At 36.1% G+C, this 21,412-nt stretch overlaps 1 protein-coding gene across 2 annotated transcripts in view; it reads left to right on the forward strand.

The window, feature by feature from the left end:
- Positions 1-21,412, forward strand: part of Khdrbs2 (KH RNA binding domain containing, signal transduction associated 2) — a 439,601-nt gene that overhangs the window by 133,069 nt on the left and 285,120 nt on the right. For both annotated transcript variants that reach the window (XR_005870125.1, XM_040729474.1), the window contains exon 3: positions 4,157-4,273. Coding sequence is in view for 1 of the 2 variants with exons in the window: in XM_040729474.1 (XP_040585408.1) it covers positions 4,157-4,273 (117 nt within the window). In the remaining variant the exon portion in view is untranslated. The remainder of the gene's footprint in view (positions 1-4,156; positions 4,274-21,412) is intronic.

Raw genomic sequence — 21,412 nt, forward strand, 5'->3', positions numbered from 1 at the left:
AAAGGAAGGAAGACTGGATCTCATAGTTGGCCACTAGTAAAACAATTCTTTTCTCCGGATCCTCCCTGGCCTTAATCTGTACTCATTTCACAGCATTTACCACATTTTGTGTAAATGTAAATTTGTATTATATATAAAGACCCTTTCCACTCAGTGAAGTTGTAAGTTTCTGGCTCTTAAAAATGGAAGTTCCATTTTTATTCTACATTTCCTAAGTTGAGGGTTATAAATATTATTTCACGTGTCACCTTTGATTTTATAGAAATATATGTACACTGGGTGAAATTTAGATTATGGCAATATAGTGTTCTGCACTTTAATAGCTAAACTGAAAGTATTCTTTTTCCTTTTACCTTCTCTTTTAGTTACTGCTGTGAAAACTCAAACTCAGGTCTTTATTTTGATATTAGGGTGTCCCACATGAGCACAGGCTGGTCTTCAGCAGAAGTCCTACATCTTTAGCCTTCCAGATGCAGGACCGTACACCCGTGCCAGTGTTCTACACAAAGTTTGTGAAATGTAACAAATACTTTCCCTAAAACATTACAAGTTCAAGCTTTACAAAGCATGAGGACTGGAGTTTGGAAGGGCCAGGAATCCTGGCCTCTGCCTAGCTGTGTCACATCCAAGCAGAATGGCAGAAGTCCAGCAGACATTGCTGTTTAGGAATGCTCCACAGATGGTGTTGATGAACGCTGGCCTCCTGGGCAGGTGGAAGCAGACCTCACGTCCACAGCAAAGGGAGAAAGTGAACAATCTAGCTTTTCTAAGAAGGGACAGATCACTACTGGAATTCATGTGTAAATGTGACATTTTTAAAAGGGGTATCTCATGTGCGTATAGATGAACAGGCCATATTCCCTCATTTACCATGAGGAAAGAATATAAAATTAGATTGACATGTGAAGAAAGCTTGTTTCTAATTTAAATAAAATAAAATTTAAAAAAAGAAGTCTCAAATAGACAATTTTTGTATAGTATTAGCTCAGTGGATAAACTGACTAATATACAACTCAATGTCAAACATCATTTCATTTGGATTACTTTGCTCTAAATGTCTCTAAAATGTTCTTTTTCCCCTTAATTTGGTTCTGGATTCATGATAAGCAGATGTTTTGTTTCTTAATATAATATAACATAGGAAAATATAATATGAAATATAAAAATAATGCAAAAGTGCTACTGTAGGCTCAGCGGCACTTGGACATTCATGGGAACCACCATTTTGACTTATGCCATGTAGATGGTGGTAAACTCAAATAACCTTGCTTATATTTATGATATAATTCACCAAGAGCTCATTCTCATGAGCTCAGCTGCATGGTAAAGCGAGCCTGTCCCCTGTACCACCTAATAGAGTTTTTAAATTTGTACAGTCCCACCCATGACTTTGATGTTTTAAACTACTGTCAGATCCAAAGCACAAGATGCTGCTTGGTGCTAATTTATTCCACTCAAGCATGGCAGGGTATGTGATCAGACAGATCTATGAGTCTCCCTGTTGGCTGAGATTACAGACCTTTGGAAAGCAGCTTGTGAAAGCAGATCATCCTAATTTAAATCCTCAGTTTCTTTGTATGGCACTGGTACCTAGTTCAAAGAACAGCTGCTGGGTGGCAGTGTGTAAGGCAGCCGGACTTAATCACACAAGGAGACTGTTTTAGTTCTTTCTACCACCTGAACCATGGTTCCCAAGGTTCTCTGAGGCAACTGCATGGAGAAGGAAAGAAAATGGAATCCTGTGCCCAGAAAGAGAAAATGGTGTGTTAAAAAGTTTATATTGAGTTCCCACACTGTTTTATCTCTCCTTAGACAGGACAGGGAGTGGGAAGAGGTAGGGTTGTGGGGAGTTTGTGGGAGGGAAGTGTGTTAAACAGGGTGAAGGAGCCTCTGAGCCAGCCAGAGGATTTGGGGGAATGTTTTCTTTCTTCAACTTCAGTCTCTTGGTCTCTCTCTTTCTGTTTCTCACTGTCTCTTTGTGTCTTTCTCTGTATCTATGTTTTCAAACTTCCCACTGCTGATTACCTGAATAATTTCACATTTATGCCAACACACCACTCCAGTCTTCATTAGATATTGCAGTCCTTTATCTTTTCAGTAGTTTTGATTTGGTTCTTGGTGCTAGTCAGTTTTGTTATCTATGTACAGAATATTTTTCCCTGTCTTTGACCTCTATATTCAATATGTAATTTGAGTTTGGGATCAATAGATTATGTGTGTGAATCATAATTTGGTATTTTTACTAGCCTAAGTTTGCCAAAGCAGTTTTGTATAAGTTCTTGCTACAGTATTTATAATTTTATATTTTAACTTAAAGTCTATCATCACTCTCAACCAGGTTCTGCCTATGTCTGAAGTTTAACAAAAAAAAAGTTTATTTTGGTTCTCATTTTTCTAATAAAATATTTCTTTCTTTTGTTTTGTTTCTCTTTTGCATTTTTTAATTTAACATAATTTGTTGAAAGACTTTTCAAGATTCTTTTTTATTTTTCATTGGTACATCTGTGGACACTCAGTTGATGGTCTGTACCATCATTTTAGACACTAAAATTGATCCATTTGTCTAATGCCTGTATGGGAAACAATCTACATCCCAATGCAGTATTGAATAATTGTAATTAGAGTAGAAAGCTTCTCTTTACTACAGGCCTAGGAAAAAAGTATTTAATGCTAATATTTTATAATATATGTATTTTAAAAACATTTTGTAATATTCTTTGTTAAGCAACTTTACTGTGACATAATTAAATATTATATATATATATATAATGAGCAATCAGCCCACTTTTAGTGTGTTCAAAGTTCTGTAACTATCAATATGATCAATTTTTAAAATATTTTACCACATACAAGAAATGCAACAATTATTAATAGTCATTGCCCATTCCTGTCCATTTTTTTTACCTAGCTTCTTCCCCAATCCTATACCTCAAGTAATTATATTTCTACCCAGACCCTGTGGCCAAGAATTGTAATTACTACTCATCTGTAAGCAGAGGTAGGAGGAATTCAAAAGCTGCCTGAGTTGCAGAATGAATTTGAGACTCTCCTTGGCTCTTCCTGAGGTAGATTGCTCATAAGACTCCTGCATGATCTTAAGGTCAATCTCTAAGCAACAAAGGAAAATAAAAAATGGCATTTCTTATTTTAAAATCACAATTTTTTTTCGAGACAGGGTTTCTCTGTGGCTTTGGAGGTTGTAGACCAGGCTGGCCTCGAACTCACAGAGATCTGCCTGCCTCTGCCTCCAGACTGCTGGGATTAAGGGCATGCACCACCAACGCCCAGCTTAAGATCACAATTTTAAAATATTTATCATTTATTAGTATAATACTTTGCAGTATATCTTACACTCTAGATTTTGAACATGATTTGATCATTATATCATAACTGAAAACTTCATCTTTTAGTTTTTAAATATTCCTTTTAGAAGATGACATGATTACTGAGCATTCTTAATCCATCTGTTTATGTGAATAGTTTAGGATTAATAAATAATTGCATGTTAGTTCAGAATTTCATATTGCTTGAGGTGTATATGATATAAGTGTGTACATATGTATGTATGATAGTCTTATTTTTCTTTAAATGTTCAAATATCTTATTTTCTCACATTAAGAATAAGTGTTTAATAGAACAAAATATTGATGAGTGATTTAGTCTCACATTTCCTAACCATATTTTTTGCAGAATAATACAGATATATGCAATGTCAAACAAATAAAAATTACATTTTATTTTTAAATAAATTTAATGTGTTAACTTTCTCCGTTTTGAAGGTCCTTGAATTTGTGGGAAATTTATCAATTTTAACTATTTGGAGAGAAAAAAAACCTTAGAATTTTTCTAGGCCTCTATAAACCTTTCACTTTGTTTCTATGAACGTGGTATATTTGGTTATTTGAAGAAAAAGTATTTTCATTGTACTATTGAACATGGCTCTATTTTAGGAAGTAGTACTCCTTTAACAGCGCTCTTAGATGGGAAATCCGAAATAGTTTCATGTGTTTTTTGTGTGAACGTGTGCAAATGTACACTTAATGTGTGGATGTATGCCTCATTACTTCCTAATAGCCCACAATCATTACTTATTCTTGATACAAATTATACATTTACAATGGCTAAATTCAGACTTTTTGTTGATTTTGTTTTCTAGTTCAACTTTGTTGGGAAATTGCTTGGACCAAGAGGAAACTCCCTGAAGAGGCTACAGGAAGATACAGGTGCTAAGATGTCTATCCTGGGCAAAGGATCGATGCGTGATAAAGCAAAGGTAGTGAGCTTTGAGGTTGCTTCTTAGCACACTGAGGGAGGCTACTGCAATACTGGGGCCTCTGTTTACAATGCAGAGATGGCTTTCCCTGTCCCTTTGCCTTTTCCTCTGTGGGACTACACTGCTGCCCATCCTGATGTTTCTCTCTCTCTCTTCTGTAGTCATTGTCCCTACCTCCTCCTCAAGACATGGTTCCTGCATCACCTTTTGTAGTTTTCTCTGTAGGTTGCTGTCATAGAGCTGAACTTTTTAAAAGCCCCGTGGGATGTTTTTATAGATTATTACTCTGTTTTTTTGATTCCCAAAGTTGGACACCTAGCAGTCACATGCGTTCTCTCATTTTATTCTCTCCTGATTTCACTTTACTTATTTAACTGACATTACTCCATGCATTTATCTGAAAACATAAGAAAATCATTATTAGGCCTTAAATGACCTCAGCAATATAATCACACAATACCTGACTCAAAGACAAGAACACATTATAAACATCAGGTTTGAAGTTTGTAAAATTTTATTGTACATCTGAGGTACTTCCCATTATATAAAGTGCTATCGTTTTTTCAGTGTTTGTAGAGGTGTATTCATAAGTAATACTGAAAAATTATTTGGTAAGCAGTGGAATGTGTAAAGTTGCATCATTTGACCAGACTATATTTTTATTATTTCATATATTACACTATTATGGGAAATGACAATGAAAATGCTTGGAAAAACATGTATGAGTTTTCTCTTTAAACTGTTAAGGAAAAAGTGTCACTAAACTGACCAATAATTTCTCGATTCAAAAATTATTTTATAATTTATAAATTTTGTATCAAATACTTAGACATTTATTATGACACCTAAATGGGCACTTTTTACAGTGGTACAAGAGTCAAGTCTCTAAATTACAAAAGTAATTATTTTCCTGATCTTTAATTCTGGATACTTGTGACTATAAACTTTCAGAAATGAATAAACTGTTGCCAGCCCCCTCCATCCTACTGACTTGACTGCATTTAGAAGAAACAGTGTAAATATTAAAGAACAGGTAGCTATGAAATAATCCCTTGCCCCTTGTCACAACCCGCCTTACATCTTCTTCATAAACAAGATAAAGTTTATACTCTTCAATCTATTTAAAAATAATCTTTAATACTGAGTATTCAATTGTTTGATATAGTACATACATGTGAATTTGCTATGTTCTCCCACTCTGTCGAATTCTTATAAACTGTTTACTTTCAAAGTTAAGGATTAAAGTAAGCATCCTATCCCTTGGAAGGTTTCCTAAACTCTGCATTATCTTAACATCTCTTTTACACTTATAACTCTGTATGCCTCGATGATGTCTTAACTCTCCCAGAATGAAAATGGCCTGATTAGCCTTATGCATCAGGGACCTCCACGCTATTTTCCTGCCTTCTAAAATAGATAGATGTCTATTTTTCATCTCTATATATTTAGAATTTTTGCTCAATATTGGAATTCCCTTTTCCCTGCATGCATGTTGGGTACCAGCAAAATTCTCTAAAAATACAATATGAAACATATTTGCTTCCATTAAATTTCTATTATGTTTAACTTGCTAAAGTAACATACTACTTAAAATTTTCTTCCTAATTAAATTATTGGTGACCCAACATAGTTGGATTTACTTGTAATGCTTCCATTTCAATATTAAATTAAAAATAAAATAAAGCAAAATGAAATGCTTAATAATAATGTTGTATCATAGAACATGTTTTCTCAAATCTAGGCCTTAACCTTCAAGTGCAATAGACACACTACCGAAACACAACCATAGACATGGATTTGAAAGTGTTTTTTCAGTAAGCATTTGATTAAAATAAAGATAAATTCTCAGGGCTGGAGAGATGGCCCAGTGGTTGGGAGCACTGACTACTCCTCCTGAGGGCTCATGATCAATTCCTAGCATCCACATGGCAGCTTCCGGCTGACTGTAACTGCAGTTCCAGGGCATTTGGCACCTTCACACAGACATACACTCAGACAAAACACAAATTCACATAAAATAAAAATAAATAACTTTTTAAATAAAGATAAATTCTCAAGAATTTATTGATAACTCCATTGCTATTTTGTCTTCTTTTAATATGAGCTGATTTCATTTGATTTTTCAAAATGTGTAAGTAAAGGTCATCTCTACATACATAGAAGTATGTATAAATTCAGTCATTTAATAGGCTTAAATACATGCATTAATTTCAATAGTATTTATTAATCATAATATGATCACCTTACAGATTAAAAATGTTTCCTGTTGTAATTTATATTCTGTTGAAAGGGCAGACAATGTATGATTGGATGCATTTTGAACTGTAATATTTTGATAATTTTTAGAATTAAGATAAAACAAGGCAAAGAGAAGGAATTAGGAGTAGTGGAAGAATATTTTGACATAGAGATCAAGATGATTGCTGGGGAACAGAGAGCCGATCATGAAACACATGGGCTTGAGAAAGAAGTGCCAAGCAAGATGACTCTGAGGGAGACTATGCACTGTCATCCTCAACCTCCCAATAACCGTAGCAGTGAGCAGAACCACAGTTCAGTATTTTTATTCTGCTTTGGGTGTAATCGGATTGTTAGCCCATAGCTATGGAGAAACTGACTGCAAACTGCTTTGCACTTGCCTCTCCTGTGCTCCTGGCACTTCCATTCCCCAGTCTCTGTGGATGTGTTCTCTTCATAGATGACTCCCAAGGTCTGTGATTGGTTTTTCGGGTTCCTTCTTCCTTTCACATACCCTATGATGTATACCCTTCTGAGCATAAGTGTTACTGTTGACTGTGTAGTCCCTTTTGTTATGGAGTTTAGAGATTTGTTATTTACCCATGTAAAGTGCCAATGTTAGAAGTATGATAGCAACTGAGATATAGTGCATGTGTGCAAGTCTCTTTCTCTCTCCTCTCTCTCTCTCTCTCCTCTCTCTCTCTCTCTCTCTCTCTCTCATGTATGTGTGCATGCATGCAAGTGCACAGATAAACAATGCTTGACTAAACATTAGTCAACTTCATTTTATTCTTTCTCAGTTTGCTTTCTTTATATATGTATCAAAATCAGTATTGCAAATCTGTTTTTTTCACATAGTTTTAGACTGCTTTCCATGCCCCCAAATCAAAGAGTTTATTTTTCATCATATCTCTGAGTTCTAAATCACTATTCTTCATTAAAGAAAGTATGGACAGGAACTCAGACTGGACAGGAATCTGGAGGCAGGAACTGATGCAGATCCCAAGGGGGTGTGCTGCATGCTTGCTTATACCTCTCTGGCTCGCTTAGTCTGCTTTCTATTTTTCCTTTTTATATTTAAATTAGAAACAAGTTTGTTTTACTTGTCAATCCCAGTTCCTTCTCTCTCCCCTCCTCCCCTGTCCTCCACCAACTCCCTATCCCATCTCCTTTCTGCTCCCCAGGGAGGGTGAGTTCTTCCATGGGGGATCTTCCAAGTCTGTCATATCATTTGGAGCAGTGTCTAGGCCCTCCCCCTTGTGGCTACAGCCTGTTTTCTTATTGAGCTCAAGACAGGATCCTGGAGGCAGGAACTGAAGCCAAAGGCATGGAGGTATGCCTCTTATTGGCTTTTCCTTCATGATTTGTCCAGTTAGCCTTGTTAAATGAACTATGACTCCCGGCCTAGGAGTGGCACTGCCCATGGTGAGCTGGGCCCTGCCACCCCAGATCAATCATGAATCAAGAAGATTCTTTTCCACAGACCAGTGTGGTGGGGACTTTTTCTCAATTTAAGTTCCCTATACTGACATAACTTTAGCTTGCATCAGGTTCCCCAAAAATTAACCAGCACACAATTGGTTGTTTTTTTTAACTGAAGAATAACTGAACTATAATAGGACAGCTCATGTGTACTTGATACAGATTTTTTATCTTTTTATTTAAATTAGAAACATGCATATTTTAAATGTCAACCCCAGCTCCTCTCCTTTCCCTCCACTGGCCACCTTGCTCCCAGCCCAATCCCCACATCATTCCCCAGGGAGGGTGAGGTCCTCCTTGAGGAGATCTCCAGAGTCTGTCATTTCATCAAGGGCAGGACCTAGGCCCTTCCCCATGTGTTCAGGCTGAGAGAGCATCCCTCCATGTGGAATGGAAACCCAAAGTTCATTTGTATGCCATGGTGAACACTAATCTACTACCCAAGGCCCCAGAGATTTCTGAGGCCTCCTCACTGACACTACATTCATGGAGTCTGGATCAGTGAACCCCAGAATGATGGCTGAGAGGCCAACAGGGGACTGATGCTGATAGATAGAAATTTTTATTCAGTATCCCTCCTATGCTTGCCCCATATGAAGATTCCACTGAATATTATTTAAATAAATCATCTACTTTATCCTTGTACAGAAATTGTCATGCAGAGTCTATTTTTGCCTTGAATATGCTATTGATATTGTGCTCAATGTATGTCTTAAGCTTGAATGTCATTTTATGATAAAATGAGATATCTAAATCAAGGAATAAGTGAATAATCTATAAATATCTATTCTATTCCAACTATGTTCTCAAGGACAAATTCAATACTGTGTTTTATTAAATATTAAACATCATCCCAGCTTTTACAACGGTTGCAATTTAATTATACAGCCTGACCTGTTTAATATTTTCCTTAAAAACAATTAAGAGAGGGTTGATTGTTTGGATAGCAGAAATATAGAATGGCAAATTGACTCAGATTTGTTTTAGTGATTGTATACTACCTTTAACCCTTTGGTTAAAAAGTTAGATTTTAACATTTATTCCAGAATCATTATAAAGACAATTGTGTAATGTAACAAACAGTTCTAGAAGTATGTCAGAAGTTTCAATGGGTATTTTCATTTTATTGTGTTGTTAGTGGTGACAGGGTAACACTATATTTATATCATTAAATTTTAACCAATAACCTTTGAGTAAAGAAAGAAAGCAAAGAAACAACAAAAAGCAAAAATAAAATGTGAAGGTCCAGGATAACATCTATAGTATGAATCCCCTTTCTGGTTATGACTTTTTCCTACAGTGGTCAAATCCCAGAATATGCGAAGTATACTCTATAGGAAAATAATCAGGGAGACATGCTAGGATAAACGTTACATTATAAATGACTAGGATAACTATCTTCTTGGGAAAATCCAAGAAATAAAATATGCAGTATGTTAGCTTTATATCATTATATAACTGTCAGCTATATCAAGAAAATTAGCTGACAGTTTAGAAATTTCTTAAAGGTCCAAGTTCTTCATAAACCATGTAACTGGGAAATCCTGAGCAACCACACAGCTGCAGGGTTACCTGACAGTTGCTTGCAGTCTTTGGGGTAACTTTCTGCAGTTCCTGTTTTTAGAAGGCTGCTGTTTTTAGTGGAATGAATGGTAAATTTGTGAAGGGGAATTGAGGTGACAGTGGTTGTATAAACTCATCTTTGGACAGTGTGAAACACGGACAGAGAGATTAGAGATCATGGTTAGTGGTTATGTTAGTCACCACAATGGCTACACATACCCAGAGAAGCCTGCAGAAACAGGAGTACATGAAAGTCCTTTTCCTGTGGAACTACCTGTTGACCTTAGATGAAAATTACAAGTTGTCGTTGCAAACAAAATACATTGTAATGAAAGTCATTTTGGCATTTCTAATAAGAAAGCTGGTAAAATTTTTGTAATAGTCTTACAACGAGCTAGAGTGTATGTTGAAATAAAAGGACTTTGGGATGACTTTTACATGAAAACATAATAAGTCTTCAGCAAATTTAATTCTTTGATGTGCTAATAATATGAGTGCTTTCCGTTCAATAACGCATCTTGTGTATTTGGTAATGACTGCTTTAGTAAATCCTTTCTGATTTCATAGCAAGATTGATTGTCCTCAAAAATAAAAGCAACTGAAAACGTTCAAAGAGAAGTGGCTGCCTAGTGTGCAACGCTGGGGTAAACCCCACCCAGTTATACTCATCTCTTCTTACTGTCAAACAGGCTCATGGTTTCTCTGATCCTGAAGAGGCAAAGCCACACTCGTTAATTGTCAATCATGCTGTGTTTGGTTACACAGATACTCATTTGAGTCCTTTAATGTATGTAACAGTTTGTAACCCTACAGACTCAAGAGCTCAGATAACCTTGCTTGCACACAGTAGGCAGGAGATCAACAATACTTCTTCCTTACCTTCCTTCTGTGGAAAAGCATTCCTTGCTCATCACGACTACTAGCAAAGATGTGGAATATGCATCTTTATTGGGTTACACATTGCCTGGGTTCATGAAATGCAAGGAAATGTTATAAATTGCATATGGGTCAATTTTTATTCTCATTTTATTCACTGATTCCTTCCCTATCTCTATCTTAACTCAAAAGAAGTAAAATGGCAGCCTAACAGGTCTCACCTGAGCAGCAATACATAGAGTAGCAGGCACTGAATTATGGACACGTATTTTATGATGACAAAATGAAATATGTCTTTCAATGTTGAACCAATATATTATTTCAAAATATGATATATTTAGACTCTAGTGATCAAGTAATTACAGGGATTGGATTTTAGTTGAAGCTAAAATATATCATCATATTTGAGAAATATGATTTTCATATTAGTGTCTTTTCCTTTTATGTATGAGTAATTTGTCATTCACTGTAGTATACCATGACCTTAAAATGAAAAAAGAAAAAAAAAGCCATAAATCTATCCAGGCTCAGTTTTTTCTTTATAAGCTTCAATGACAAAATAAATATGAGGTAGTACTTTTAATTCCTCTACTCTGGTTTTATTAACAGCTGGAACAATTATGTTTAATTATAACCATAGCTGTGTTGTTAATATCTCTGGGGCAATAAAAACAAATGTGCAGTCATCTAAGACATGACACCCAAGATAAATCCAAGTAAGGATTTCAACTACTCCTCACTGGTGAACCAGAGGACACAGAGAATCATTGATTCCATCCAAGCCTCACTGGTGAACCGGGGAGGGTTGAGGGGGAGGAGTGCATTGACAAGAGCAGAGCTGACTCAAAGCACAGCTGACTTGAAAAGTTTCCCATAGCATGCAAAGTGAATCAAGACAGTTGTGACCTCCAAGCTGCCTGCAAGACTCCCACAAGACTTTGGCCAGTCAGAGACTCTTTTCCCCACAATCATTTACTGCTGGCATAAACCCTGGGAGGAAGTTTTGTAAGTTTCAGTATTTCAGACTTTGAAATTTTGTTTGATTTGTGAGTGTTATGATCTTTCCTCCTCACTCCAAGACAGAACATTTCTTTTTGGAGGATATCACTACACAACAAAGAGCCTTTAGAACATTTTCAAGAATTTACTGTTTATCTTTAAGCCACTTGTTTGGACTTTATTCGTAAGTCCCAGTCAGTGTGAAATGGGAAAATTGCAGAATCTCTTTCATCTTGTTGCAGTGTACTTATATTTATGAAACTATCAAGAAATACAACCATGAACAGAGAAACTTAGCATTGTATAAAACAGAACTATAATAGTACATTTCTTTATACCACTGAGGAAGGCATTTTTTTCATTTAATCAAGTACTACGTTGTCTGCCTCAAAGTACTATAATAACAGAAACAACCAAACAAAAAACTACATTGGGACCAGCTGTACCTTGGAACATCTTGAAACTTATGTTGTGAGCACTTTTAGAACTGGCTAGACATTCTTTGCTATTTCACTTGGAGAACAGTGGAGTTGGCCTGTGTGACCTTTAAATCTGAGTAGCTTCAGTGACTTACTTGTAACCAGTAGAACAACAGAATGACAGGGAAAATGCTGTACAGCCTATCCTTCATTTGCAAGGTTTAGGTCTCATGAAAACCAATGCTGCCTTTGGCAGACTCTGAAAGATCTGAGGCTACCTCCTGGGAGGCCATCTTAAACTATGTGGAGAGACCTTGTATAAACACAGAGTTCAGTCTGTCTATATTATCACAGTCAGGTTTCACACATGTGACCAGGGTCCTCTAGTCATGTGACCAGAGTTTTCTAATGATTCTGGCCCTAGCTCTGGCGTCATGAACTCTGAAACAAAGGCTGTATCCTTTGTTTTTTCCCCATCTAAATCCCTGACTCACAGAATCCATGTATAAAATGATAATAATAGTAACAATGTGGTTATGAGACTGCAAGTTCTACATGGTTGATTATGCAACAATGCACAAAGGGGTCACTAATCATTATTTTTATATTTACTATTCAAAACCTCCCAGCAGTGTTAGGAATTTTCAAAATCCTAGTTTGTATTCTTACGTTTCTGCTGTTATCTACTGGCAGGTACTATTAATATAAATGTGCATGTATTAGGGTGTGTGTGTGTATGTGTGTGGTGTGTTAGGGTAATTGTGGGATGTCAGTGGGGGTGTGGAGTGTTGGGTAGTTTTATTTTGGGTTTCATTTTCCTTAATTTTCACATGGAACTTACCTGGAATTTGAAACTTTGGCTAAAAGATTTACAGCACATGGGAAAGTGTCACATAAAACTTTTCAGTCAGGGAAATGTTTCCAACAAGGGTAATTCTAAGGTTTCTACATGTAAATATTTCATGGGGGATAGGGAACCACAAAACAGAAGGCTCCAGTTAAAAGTATTAATTGAATATAAAGTTGCCATAAGATTTCTTTTTTTCTTCTTTTCTTTATAAGGTTAATTGGGGAAAGTGGTTCCAATTGCTATGCAAGTCTCCTCAAGCTTATTATAACTTGATAAAGCAAATAAGCAAATGTTCCAGTGTTTGACCAGGAATGCTAGATGGAGGTCACTAAGGGAAGCACCTTTTGCCATGCAGTGTTTGCCCTCATCGAGAAGGGAAGCCAGATTTGCCCTCATTCGGAACAGAAGCCACAAGCACTGTTTTGTCATCCTCATTGTTGTTCGTTTTTCATTAGTTCGTCGTTTTGATCAAGATGAAACTTTTCAGGATTTGTCCTTTCTCAGAAATTAGATATCTGGAATGTGTGTGTGTGTGTGTGTGTGTGTGTGTGTGTGCGTGTGTGTATGCGCACGTGTGCGTTTGCGTGTGTTAATTGTTGTAACTGATTTTGCTATTTCATTTTCCATTCCTTACATAAGTTAAAGATAGAAAAAGACCAATTTATACAAGATGCAGACTATTAAGTAACTTTGATTTATGTGCTCATTGTATACACATGCATTTCTTCTTGCTAGTGTTTTAATTTGGGGGAGACTATCAAAGCAGAATCTAAGACAGTTCAATAAATGGTGTATATTCATTTATTACCAATATGTTATTGATATACTATTTAAGCATATTACATTTATAACATACATAAATACCATATGCTATATGTTATTAGTAATATTAGTAGACTTTAATACTACATACTTGTTTTAGTTAGAGTTACTATTACTATGATGAAATACCATGGGCATAGCAACTTGTGGAGGAAAGGGTTGATTTGACTTATGCTTCCAAATCACTTAATTATTGAAGGAAGTCAGGACAGTAAACTGAGTAGAAACTTGGAGGTGTGAGCTAGTGTAGAGGCCATGGAGGAGTACTGCTTACTGGATTGTTGACCATGGCTTGCTCAACCTGGTTTCTTACAGAATTCAGGACCATAATCCCAGGGATAGTTCCCCCACAATGGACAGGGTTCCCCCATCAATCACTAATTAATAGAATTTCCTACATGCGTGATCTTAAGGAGGCATTTTCTTAATTAATATTCCCTCCTTTCAGAATAGACATCCACAAGCTACACACACACACACAAACATAAAAGTTAATTAGTATTTGTGTGTATGTAAGGTGATTTTTAAATTAACCGCCATTTTAATTTTCATGTTTATGGAATTTATTTATAACTCAATGTCTATGTGTAACCAGCAATTATAAAAATGAGGTTTCTAATCATCCTATCTTCTTAGTTTAACTTTTTTAAAACCCAGAATGCTTGCATATATTGATACAATGGGTGCAGGTTGATATTATAAGCAAGTATGTTAATGCACGTGATGCTGCCCTCTCCTCATCTCCTTTGGTAAACACAAACTTCAAGCGCCTCTCTTTTATCTCCTCATAAAACATACAGTATTTTTGAATGCAGTCCCTGCACCACACTGCATAACTCAAGAGCTCAGCCTCCTATTTGGATTAAGTGCTGTCTTCCCTCCCTTACTCCCCTTCCTGATGTTCTCCTTTGAAGTTTCCAGTGACCCATCCTTTTGGAAATCCTATGGTGGAATGTTTGTTATTTGTAGGTTTTCAGGAGGATGCATTTAAATGCTTGAAACTTGACCCCAGAATAAGCCAAGCTCTTTGAAGAGAACTTTGCAAAACTTGTTTTAGTCAATGTGAGCCACATACATGTTCAATAAAGAGGATAATAGACTCAGAATGGAAATGCTCCAGAGCAAAATCATTCATGTGCTCAACACAAGCGGCCAGCTGCACAAATTCAGACTCTGCTTTCAGTTATGTGTATTTGACTGAGTTGCAGTGATGTATGTTGGATTCAGTTGCAGTGATGTGTATTTCAGTTGGTTTCAGTGATGTGTATTTGACTCTGCTACTCATGATTTTTCATTCACAAATCAGTCACAAGTTGAATATTCCATCTGCCACAAATTCTTGAAAATTAGACTGCCTAGCTGAGTAGAGCCATCATGAGGAACTGGACAAAGTCTTTGGGTTCTTGGTAACCTTGGCTAAAAAATAGAGACATCCGTTTCCTTGTTCTAGCTAACTATCTTGCACAGAGCCCAGGCAATGCCAGAGAAATAACGAGGTCCTCACCAAATGGATTAGCAACATCCCTAAACTCACTTTTAATAATTCCCTGTGTGTCTGAGTTCAAAAAAGGGAAGTCAGAGACCAAAGAAAATACAGTGCAGGACATATGTGAACATTTATTTAATTTTCTGCCAACACTGTGGATTGTACCTGACTTTTGCAGCCCTGCTGTATTTTGTGCACTGGTGGGACTACTCTTCACAAAGCCCTCCATGTAAATGACTCTGTCCAATATGATCTCTCAACTTGTTGCAAGGATAAGCATCCCAAACACCAATGAAAAAAACACACTTGATTTTTTTCACATTAAGACTGCTAGTGATCCTTATTTCGTTTAAAAATATTATTCAGGTTTTTTGCTGCTTCCCCTTCATGTAAACATTATAAAAGTTATCATGAAAATTAATTTTCTGCATCAACAATTATATCCCTATAGTCCAATATTATATCACTTATCTGGGTAGATCAACAGGTAGAGTACTGAAAAGGCACTGTACAGTTATTTTTTATTCTATAAAAATTTTAAAGTAAACTAAAAAAATACAAGCTATCTCAAAATACAAAGAATAAGGAAATGTAAAGTTAGTGTTTACAAATTTTAAACAAATGCTAAGCATGCATGAAAAGCACAGAGTCAAGTTCTTTGTAGTTAACAAAGGAAAGTTTAGTTTCATATTATATATATATTCACATATTCATCCTCCACACAAAAATTAAGACATATTTCAGTTTCAAACACTGATCATTATCAAAATCATTATTTTCTCTAATGATTGATAGATGCTTCATTCTTTGGTGGCATTGCCAATACCATGATTACTTCAGTCAAGTTCATCAAAGTGTATAGTCACTGAAACCAGTAAAGGGAAGGATACATAATGTCAAATAATGATGCTGGCTCTACACTGAGCAGATATGTCCTCCATGGGATAAGGTAAGAGTTACATTATCCAGTCATATGAATTTTTATTAAAAAATTTCATGAAGGGTATATTCAATACTAATCTACAATAAAACTCAGAGAAGCTTTTTATCATAACTGTTAATACTTATTTTAAGCATGATATTATGATGTGATTAAAATATACCTGCTTCTCACTAGCACATTCTTCTAGTTTAAACATACCCTGGGACCTGGAAATCAAAATTGGTCAACCAGGTTTTGCTGCACAATGCTAACAGGGTGACTACTGGTGGTTAGTTTCCATTCATCTGCTCTGTTAGTATATTATCACCCACAGAGCACACATCTTTTTCATCTTAAATTTAGGAAACATGAAGACAGAATCCATTCTTTGTGTGGAGGTGTAATATATATACAATTTACTGTGACACCTGGTTAACTGAAATACTGAGGTGTTGTATAACTATAGGGTCCCCCAAAACATGGAGAACCATTTTTATGGTATTAACTTGTTTTAGCTAGAAGAGTAACATCAAAGTATCAAAATATAAGGGGAAACAAGGTGTACTGTTTTCTCTTGACATTTCTTAAAATATGAAACCCAAAACAGTTAGCTAAAATTAATTTGAATTAATTTAAATGTAATTCATGTGAAACCTAAAATAGACAAATTAAATTCAAATTAATTTAAATATAATTCATATCTAAGTTATTTAAACTAAATAATTTAAAATAATTCAAATTTCCTGGAAGACAGGAAATTGAATAGGCTGTTGTTCCCTGTCAGATCTTGTTGCTATGATCTGAAAGTTTAGATGTGATTTATTTCTTAGAATACCACAATCCATCCTCTCTCCATTGATCACAGACAAAGTGAACTTTGGGTAAGAGGAGCTGAACTCTGATTCCTGGGGTGCTGGAGTCCAGAGGTTGCAACCAGGTCTTGGCACCACTTGCACCTGATGTTGTACTTGAGAAAAAACTGGAAGAACACTGCTTGTTCATCCTAGCTCTGTCTGCTGCTGGACTCTGAAGGAAACCCTCCTGTTGCTAGTGGTAAGAGTTGTCTTTTGGACAGTTGTTCTCACTTCATCACTATAGATATCTACAGGTTAGAAAACTGATTAAAACACATTGCAGTATACATTATTGAGGAATACAGTTATAAATTTTGTTCAAACTTGCAAACCAAAGTTGCTAAGTTAGATTTGATGCTTTCCTCCTCCTCCTCCTCCTCCTCCTCCTCCTCCTCCTCCTCCTCCTCCTCCTCCTCCTCCTCTCTCTCTCTCTCTCTCTCTCTCTCTCTCTCTCTGTATGTGTGTGTGTTACAAGCCTCTGTGTTTGTGTGTGTCTACAGAGGCATGTCTGCTGTCTTCCTCCATCATTTTCCACTATTTATTTTTGAGACAGGATCTCTCACTGAACCTGGAGCTTGTTGTTTTGGTTAGAATAAGTGGCTCTGGGGATCCATTTGTCTGCTCACCCAGTGCTGGAATATTGGATGAGTGCTATGAAGCTCAGCTTCTAGGTCCTGAGGATCTGAACTCAGGTCCCCATGTTTATGTGATAAGCGCTTTACTCATTGAGGCATCTGCTCAGCCTCAAAAGCTTGCATTTCACGGTTTATTTTAATACGTTACAAGATCATCCTATACATTCTATATCTATGGGTAGTATATAGCTTACAGCCACTAAGATGGCCATTCGAAGAATTCTAATGCATGCAATGATATTTTTGTGTTATCCCAATTTTGATTAAAGCTTTTTTCATCTCAAATACTTCTTTTCTGTCTCCCTCTACTGGTGGCCCCTGGTAAGTAATTAACTACTTTACTGCCCTCTACCCTTCTTTTAGAATATCCAAATTTCAATAGTGCACATAACAGACTCATCCCTGTGTTTCTACATTGGGTTCTCTCTACTCTTCTGTGTAGCATGAGTGCTTCTAGATCAAGGGCGAACTCCATTATGTAGCTATGCCACAAGTTTCTAGTATATCCTTTAGACAGAAATTTACTTTATAGTTTGGGCTACTATAATTAGGATTGCTGCAAAGAATTATGCATATCCTTGTGTGAGAATAGGTTTGCACAGTAGAGAATTTAAGAATTATGAATACAAAGTTAAGACATAAGGACATGCATCTCATGTTTATATTATTCTCTTTAACACGAGTACAATTTCTGGAAACTTTAGCAGCACTCTTGAGGTATTGGTTACATATTTCAAATCTGTATATAAGCATGTGCTCCTTCTAGAAAAAACTGTAAATTCATATTTAATCTGTGAGTAATGATTTTTAAACAAAGGTTTCAGATAGCACTTTCTCAGTAGTTCTTTGAGCAAGGAGACCTACATCCTGAGGTACACACATGATTCTAATTCCCTTGTTGCTAACACCAGATTTGTTAGACAAATGAAGCCATCTTTCTCAATTGAAATAGAATAACAGGTTCCTGAAGTGTCTAATATTTTCCTGTAATTAGAGGTGGCATTTTCAAATTTTATAACCAAGAGGAAAATTTAACCTTCTTGGAAAAAATCACACTCTAGAGTTAATAGTGTAGAAAACTGCATTGTTCTGGGGAGTATTCACAAAAGAATCCCATCAGAGCCTGAACAGATGCGGCAAGATCCCTGTCTCATCCCTAGGGCAGGGGAGGAGGGATGGTGGAAATCATTTCCTCTCTTGCGTCTTAAGCTGAATCAGTTTCCCACTTCGCAGCTATGACAGCTTAGTGATGGGATGATCATGTGTGGCTTCTTCAAAAAATATTCTGCTTTATCTTCTCCTCTACTGTGAAATCGAACTGTTTTCATGAGATTTGCTGTGTGCCCTTTGTTGGGTTTCTAATTTTAGTTTTTATTACTAGGGTAAGTTGTAGGACTTGTTTTAGAAGAGACTATCTTTTTTCTGTCACTCAAACTTACTTCTTTGTAAGGCGATTATATCTCCAAATGAATATTCACTCCAGTAAGGAAAATGCAATACCTCCAGATAATATTAATAGAATTTTATCTACGTCGATATAATCCATGAGATTTGCCTCTCAGGCAATTGCTTCTCATGTGGAAATCTTGGTGATGGGTTTAGTGTGACAACCCACAGGTCTGTTAATATGCTGCACTCACTTTGGCTTTATCTTTGCAGCTTAAGCTTCTGCTCTTTTTCTTCATGCTGGGTTAGTGGGACTGAATGCTAATGAGCTACTTGGTTATTCATGGCATCCTTAGATAATTAATATAGAGAACACTTGTCTTCTATGACCTGTGGGATGGGAATTAAATATTAACTTCTAAACCTGGTTCCTTTCAATACCATTGGCTCAAAAGTATCTTAGACTTTGTAACTCATGATAGATTTAATTTATATGGATAGAAAATATTTAAAATAGTAACATCAAAGGATGCTGAGTTAGTAGAGAATGCCTTAAAATTATTTGAAAGGTTACTGAAAAGCAGTAATTGCCACTGGTCAGTGCTTTTGTTCAAAGATCATTTTCTGGGCATAGCCATAATATTTTATTGTAGCGACTACTTAAATTTTGCTTGTAATCTCTTGGTAATTTAATATTACAAAGCATTCTATAAGAATTATAATTGAATACTTAGTATGCAAAAGCTATAAAACATGAGAACTATTTCCATACTTAAGAAGATTATAAGGTAATTTGTGATCAGTTAACCTTCAAGGCCTGTGTAATTCAGTGGTGTAAGAATTTGATTTTCCAGATCCACTTGCCTAAATAATCGAACAGCTGCATGTTGAAGAGAGAAAAATTAAAGTTACAGGGAAAATAGCAAAACTTCTGCCATCACTTCTCAGTCTTTGTTCTGTCAAGAAGAGCTGCTTAGACATCAAGATTAGGATCTCATGAATTATCCTAGATATTGACAAATTTACACAATCTACTAAAGAAATTCATTGAAAGTCAAGCACTAATTTATTAAACAGGTTATTTCCACCAACAATTTTCAGTGTACTGCCACTAGTTTGAGGTACCGCAGATGCATTTATAAAATTGCACAAAAATTCCCCAAATAAAACAAACATAAATATTGAACCAGAAGGTTTAAAGACATAGTAAGAAAACATAGAAACTGGAATAAATTGAGATTCTGTCATGTAACTGATCTAACACCAGCAAGAGCATCTTTCATTTGCTCTTATGTAAGAACTGAGAATCACTTATGGGTTAAACACATTAGTGATTAACTCTCAGTTATCAATATTATGACCACATCACATTAAGGAAAAGAAATAAAAAAACTTTCCTTTGAATAGCTTAGACAAGGGTAAATCCATATTTAAATACTCTCCTTCATGCTCCCTGTGTCCTCTGTCTCCTGCATGTCTGTTGCATGGGTCTGAAGCTGTGACAGTCTGAAGAAGGCTATGTTGTGAGTCTGTCTCTGTGTCTTTTTGTGTCACTGAGGTTCTTGGGTGTGTAAGGGTACGGTGATATTCTGTCCCTAACAAAGGGCTCAGCCCTCTCTTTTCTTGAATTTCGTAGAAAGTCTCACATATGGAAGGAATGAGACACTTTACAGAAAATTTTAAAAGTTTTACAAGACATTCAATCACTGATTCCAAGTGATACTAACTGACCCACACAACAAACAGTACTACGAACATCATTATGTATCAACCAACATCCATAACTGGATGTTTTAATGTTTATGGTGGATTTTAGAAAGTTTGTTATTTTAAGAAAATGATACACATGTATTCTTCTGGGTCAAGGGCATAGAGGAATACATAATGTATGCTAATCTATATATGATAGCTTAGGTCGTAAAGGTTGATTACATGGAAAACCAAAGGCACGTAATGTTGATTGCTATATTATTCCCTTAAAATCATGTTAAACAAACAGTCAGAATACATACTGGGTTAGCAGTCTTAAGTGACCTCATGGTGCATTATTAATTTCCAGTGTTCTAGAATGTAGGAGGTATTTTTTATCATAATATCCCATCACCACAGAAAATAATAGTGCAACTTCTCCTTGCCAATCAGCCAACCTAGGATCAGCTGTAATAGCTTATATGAAGATGGTCTCATTGCATGCTTAAATATTTTCATCACAAAGCACAATACAAAAAAGTACTAGTTATAGGCCGAAGTCCTATCCATATTTTACCCTGCTAAGGTCAATATTCTTATATATTTCTTTTATACTGCTTTTCTCAATCTTTTCTGTAATTCCTGATATGTGAGAACAAGCCCCCACCCCCTAATTCTCTGACACCATCTGGTCAGTATAGAGTTTGACTCAGGTCTTGTTTTACCTGTCCATAATCAACACAGTTCCTATAGTCTAAATGCTCAGAACCACATGATTATCCCCAATTTTGTGCTATCTCCTCATGGACATAGCAACAAATTAATGTCTTCGCAACTACTTCATCAGGTTCAGGGATTGTGTTGAATAGCCTGCAGACTCAGGGAGACACTATTTGTTCCATCACTAGTCTTCTATGT

This window comes from Mesocricetus auratus, unplaced genomic scaffold (assembly GCF_017639785.1).
Source record: "Mesocricetus auratus isolate SY011 unplaced genomic scaffold, BCM_Maur_2.0 Super-Scaffold_100021, whole genome shotgun sequence".
Classification (NCBI taxonomy): Eukaryota; Metazoa; Chordata; class Mammalia; order Rodentia; family Cricetidae; genus Mesocricetus; species Mesocricetus auratus.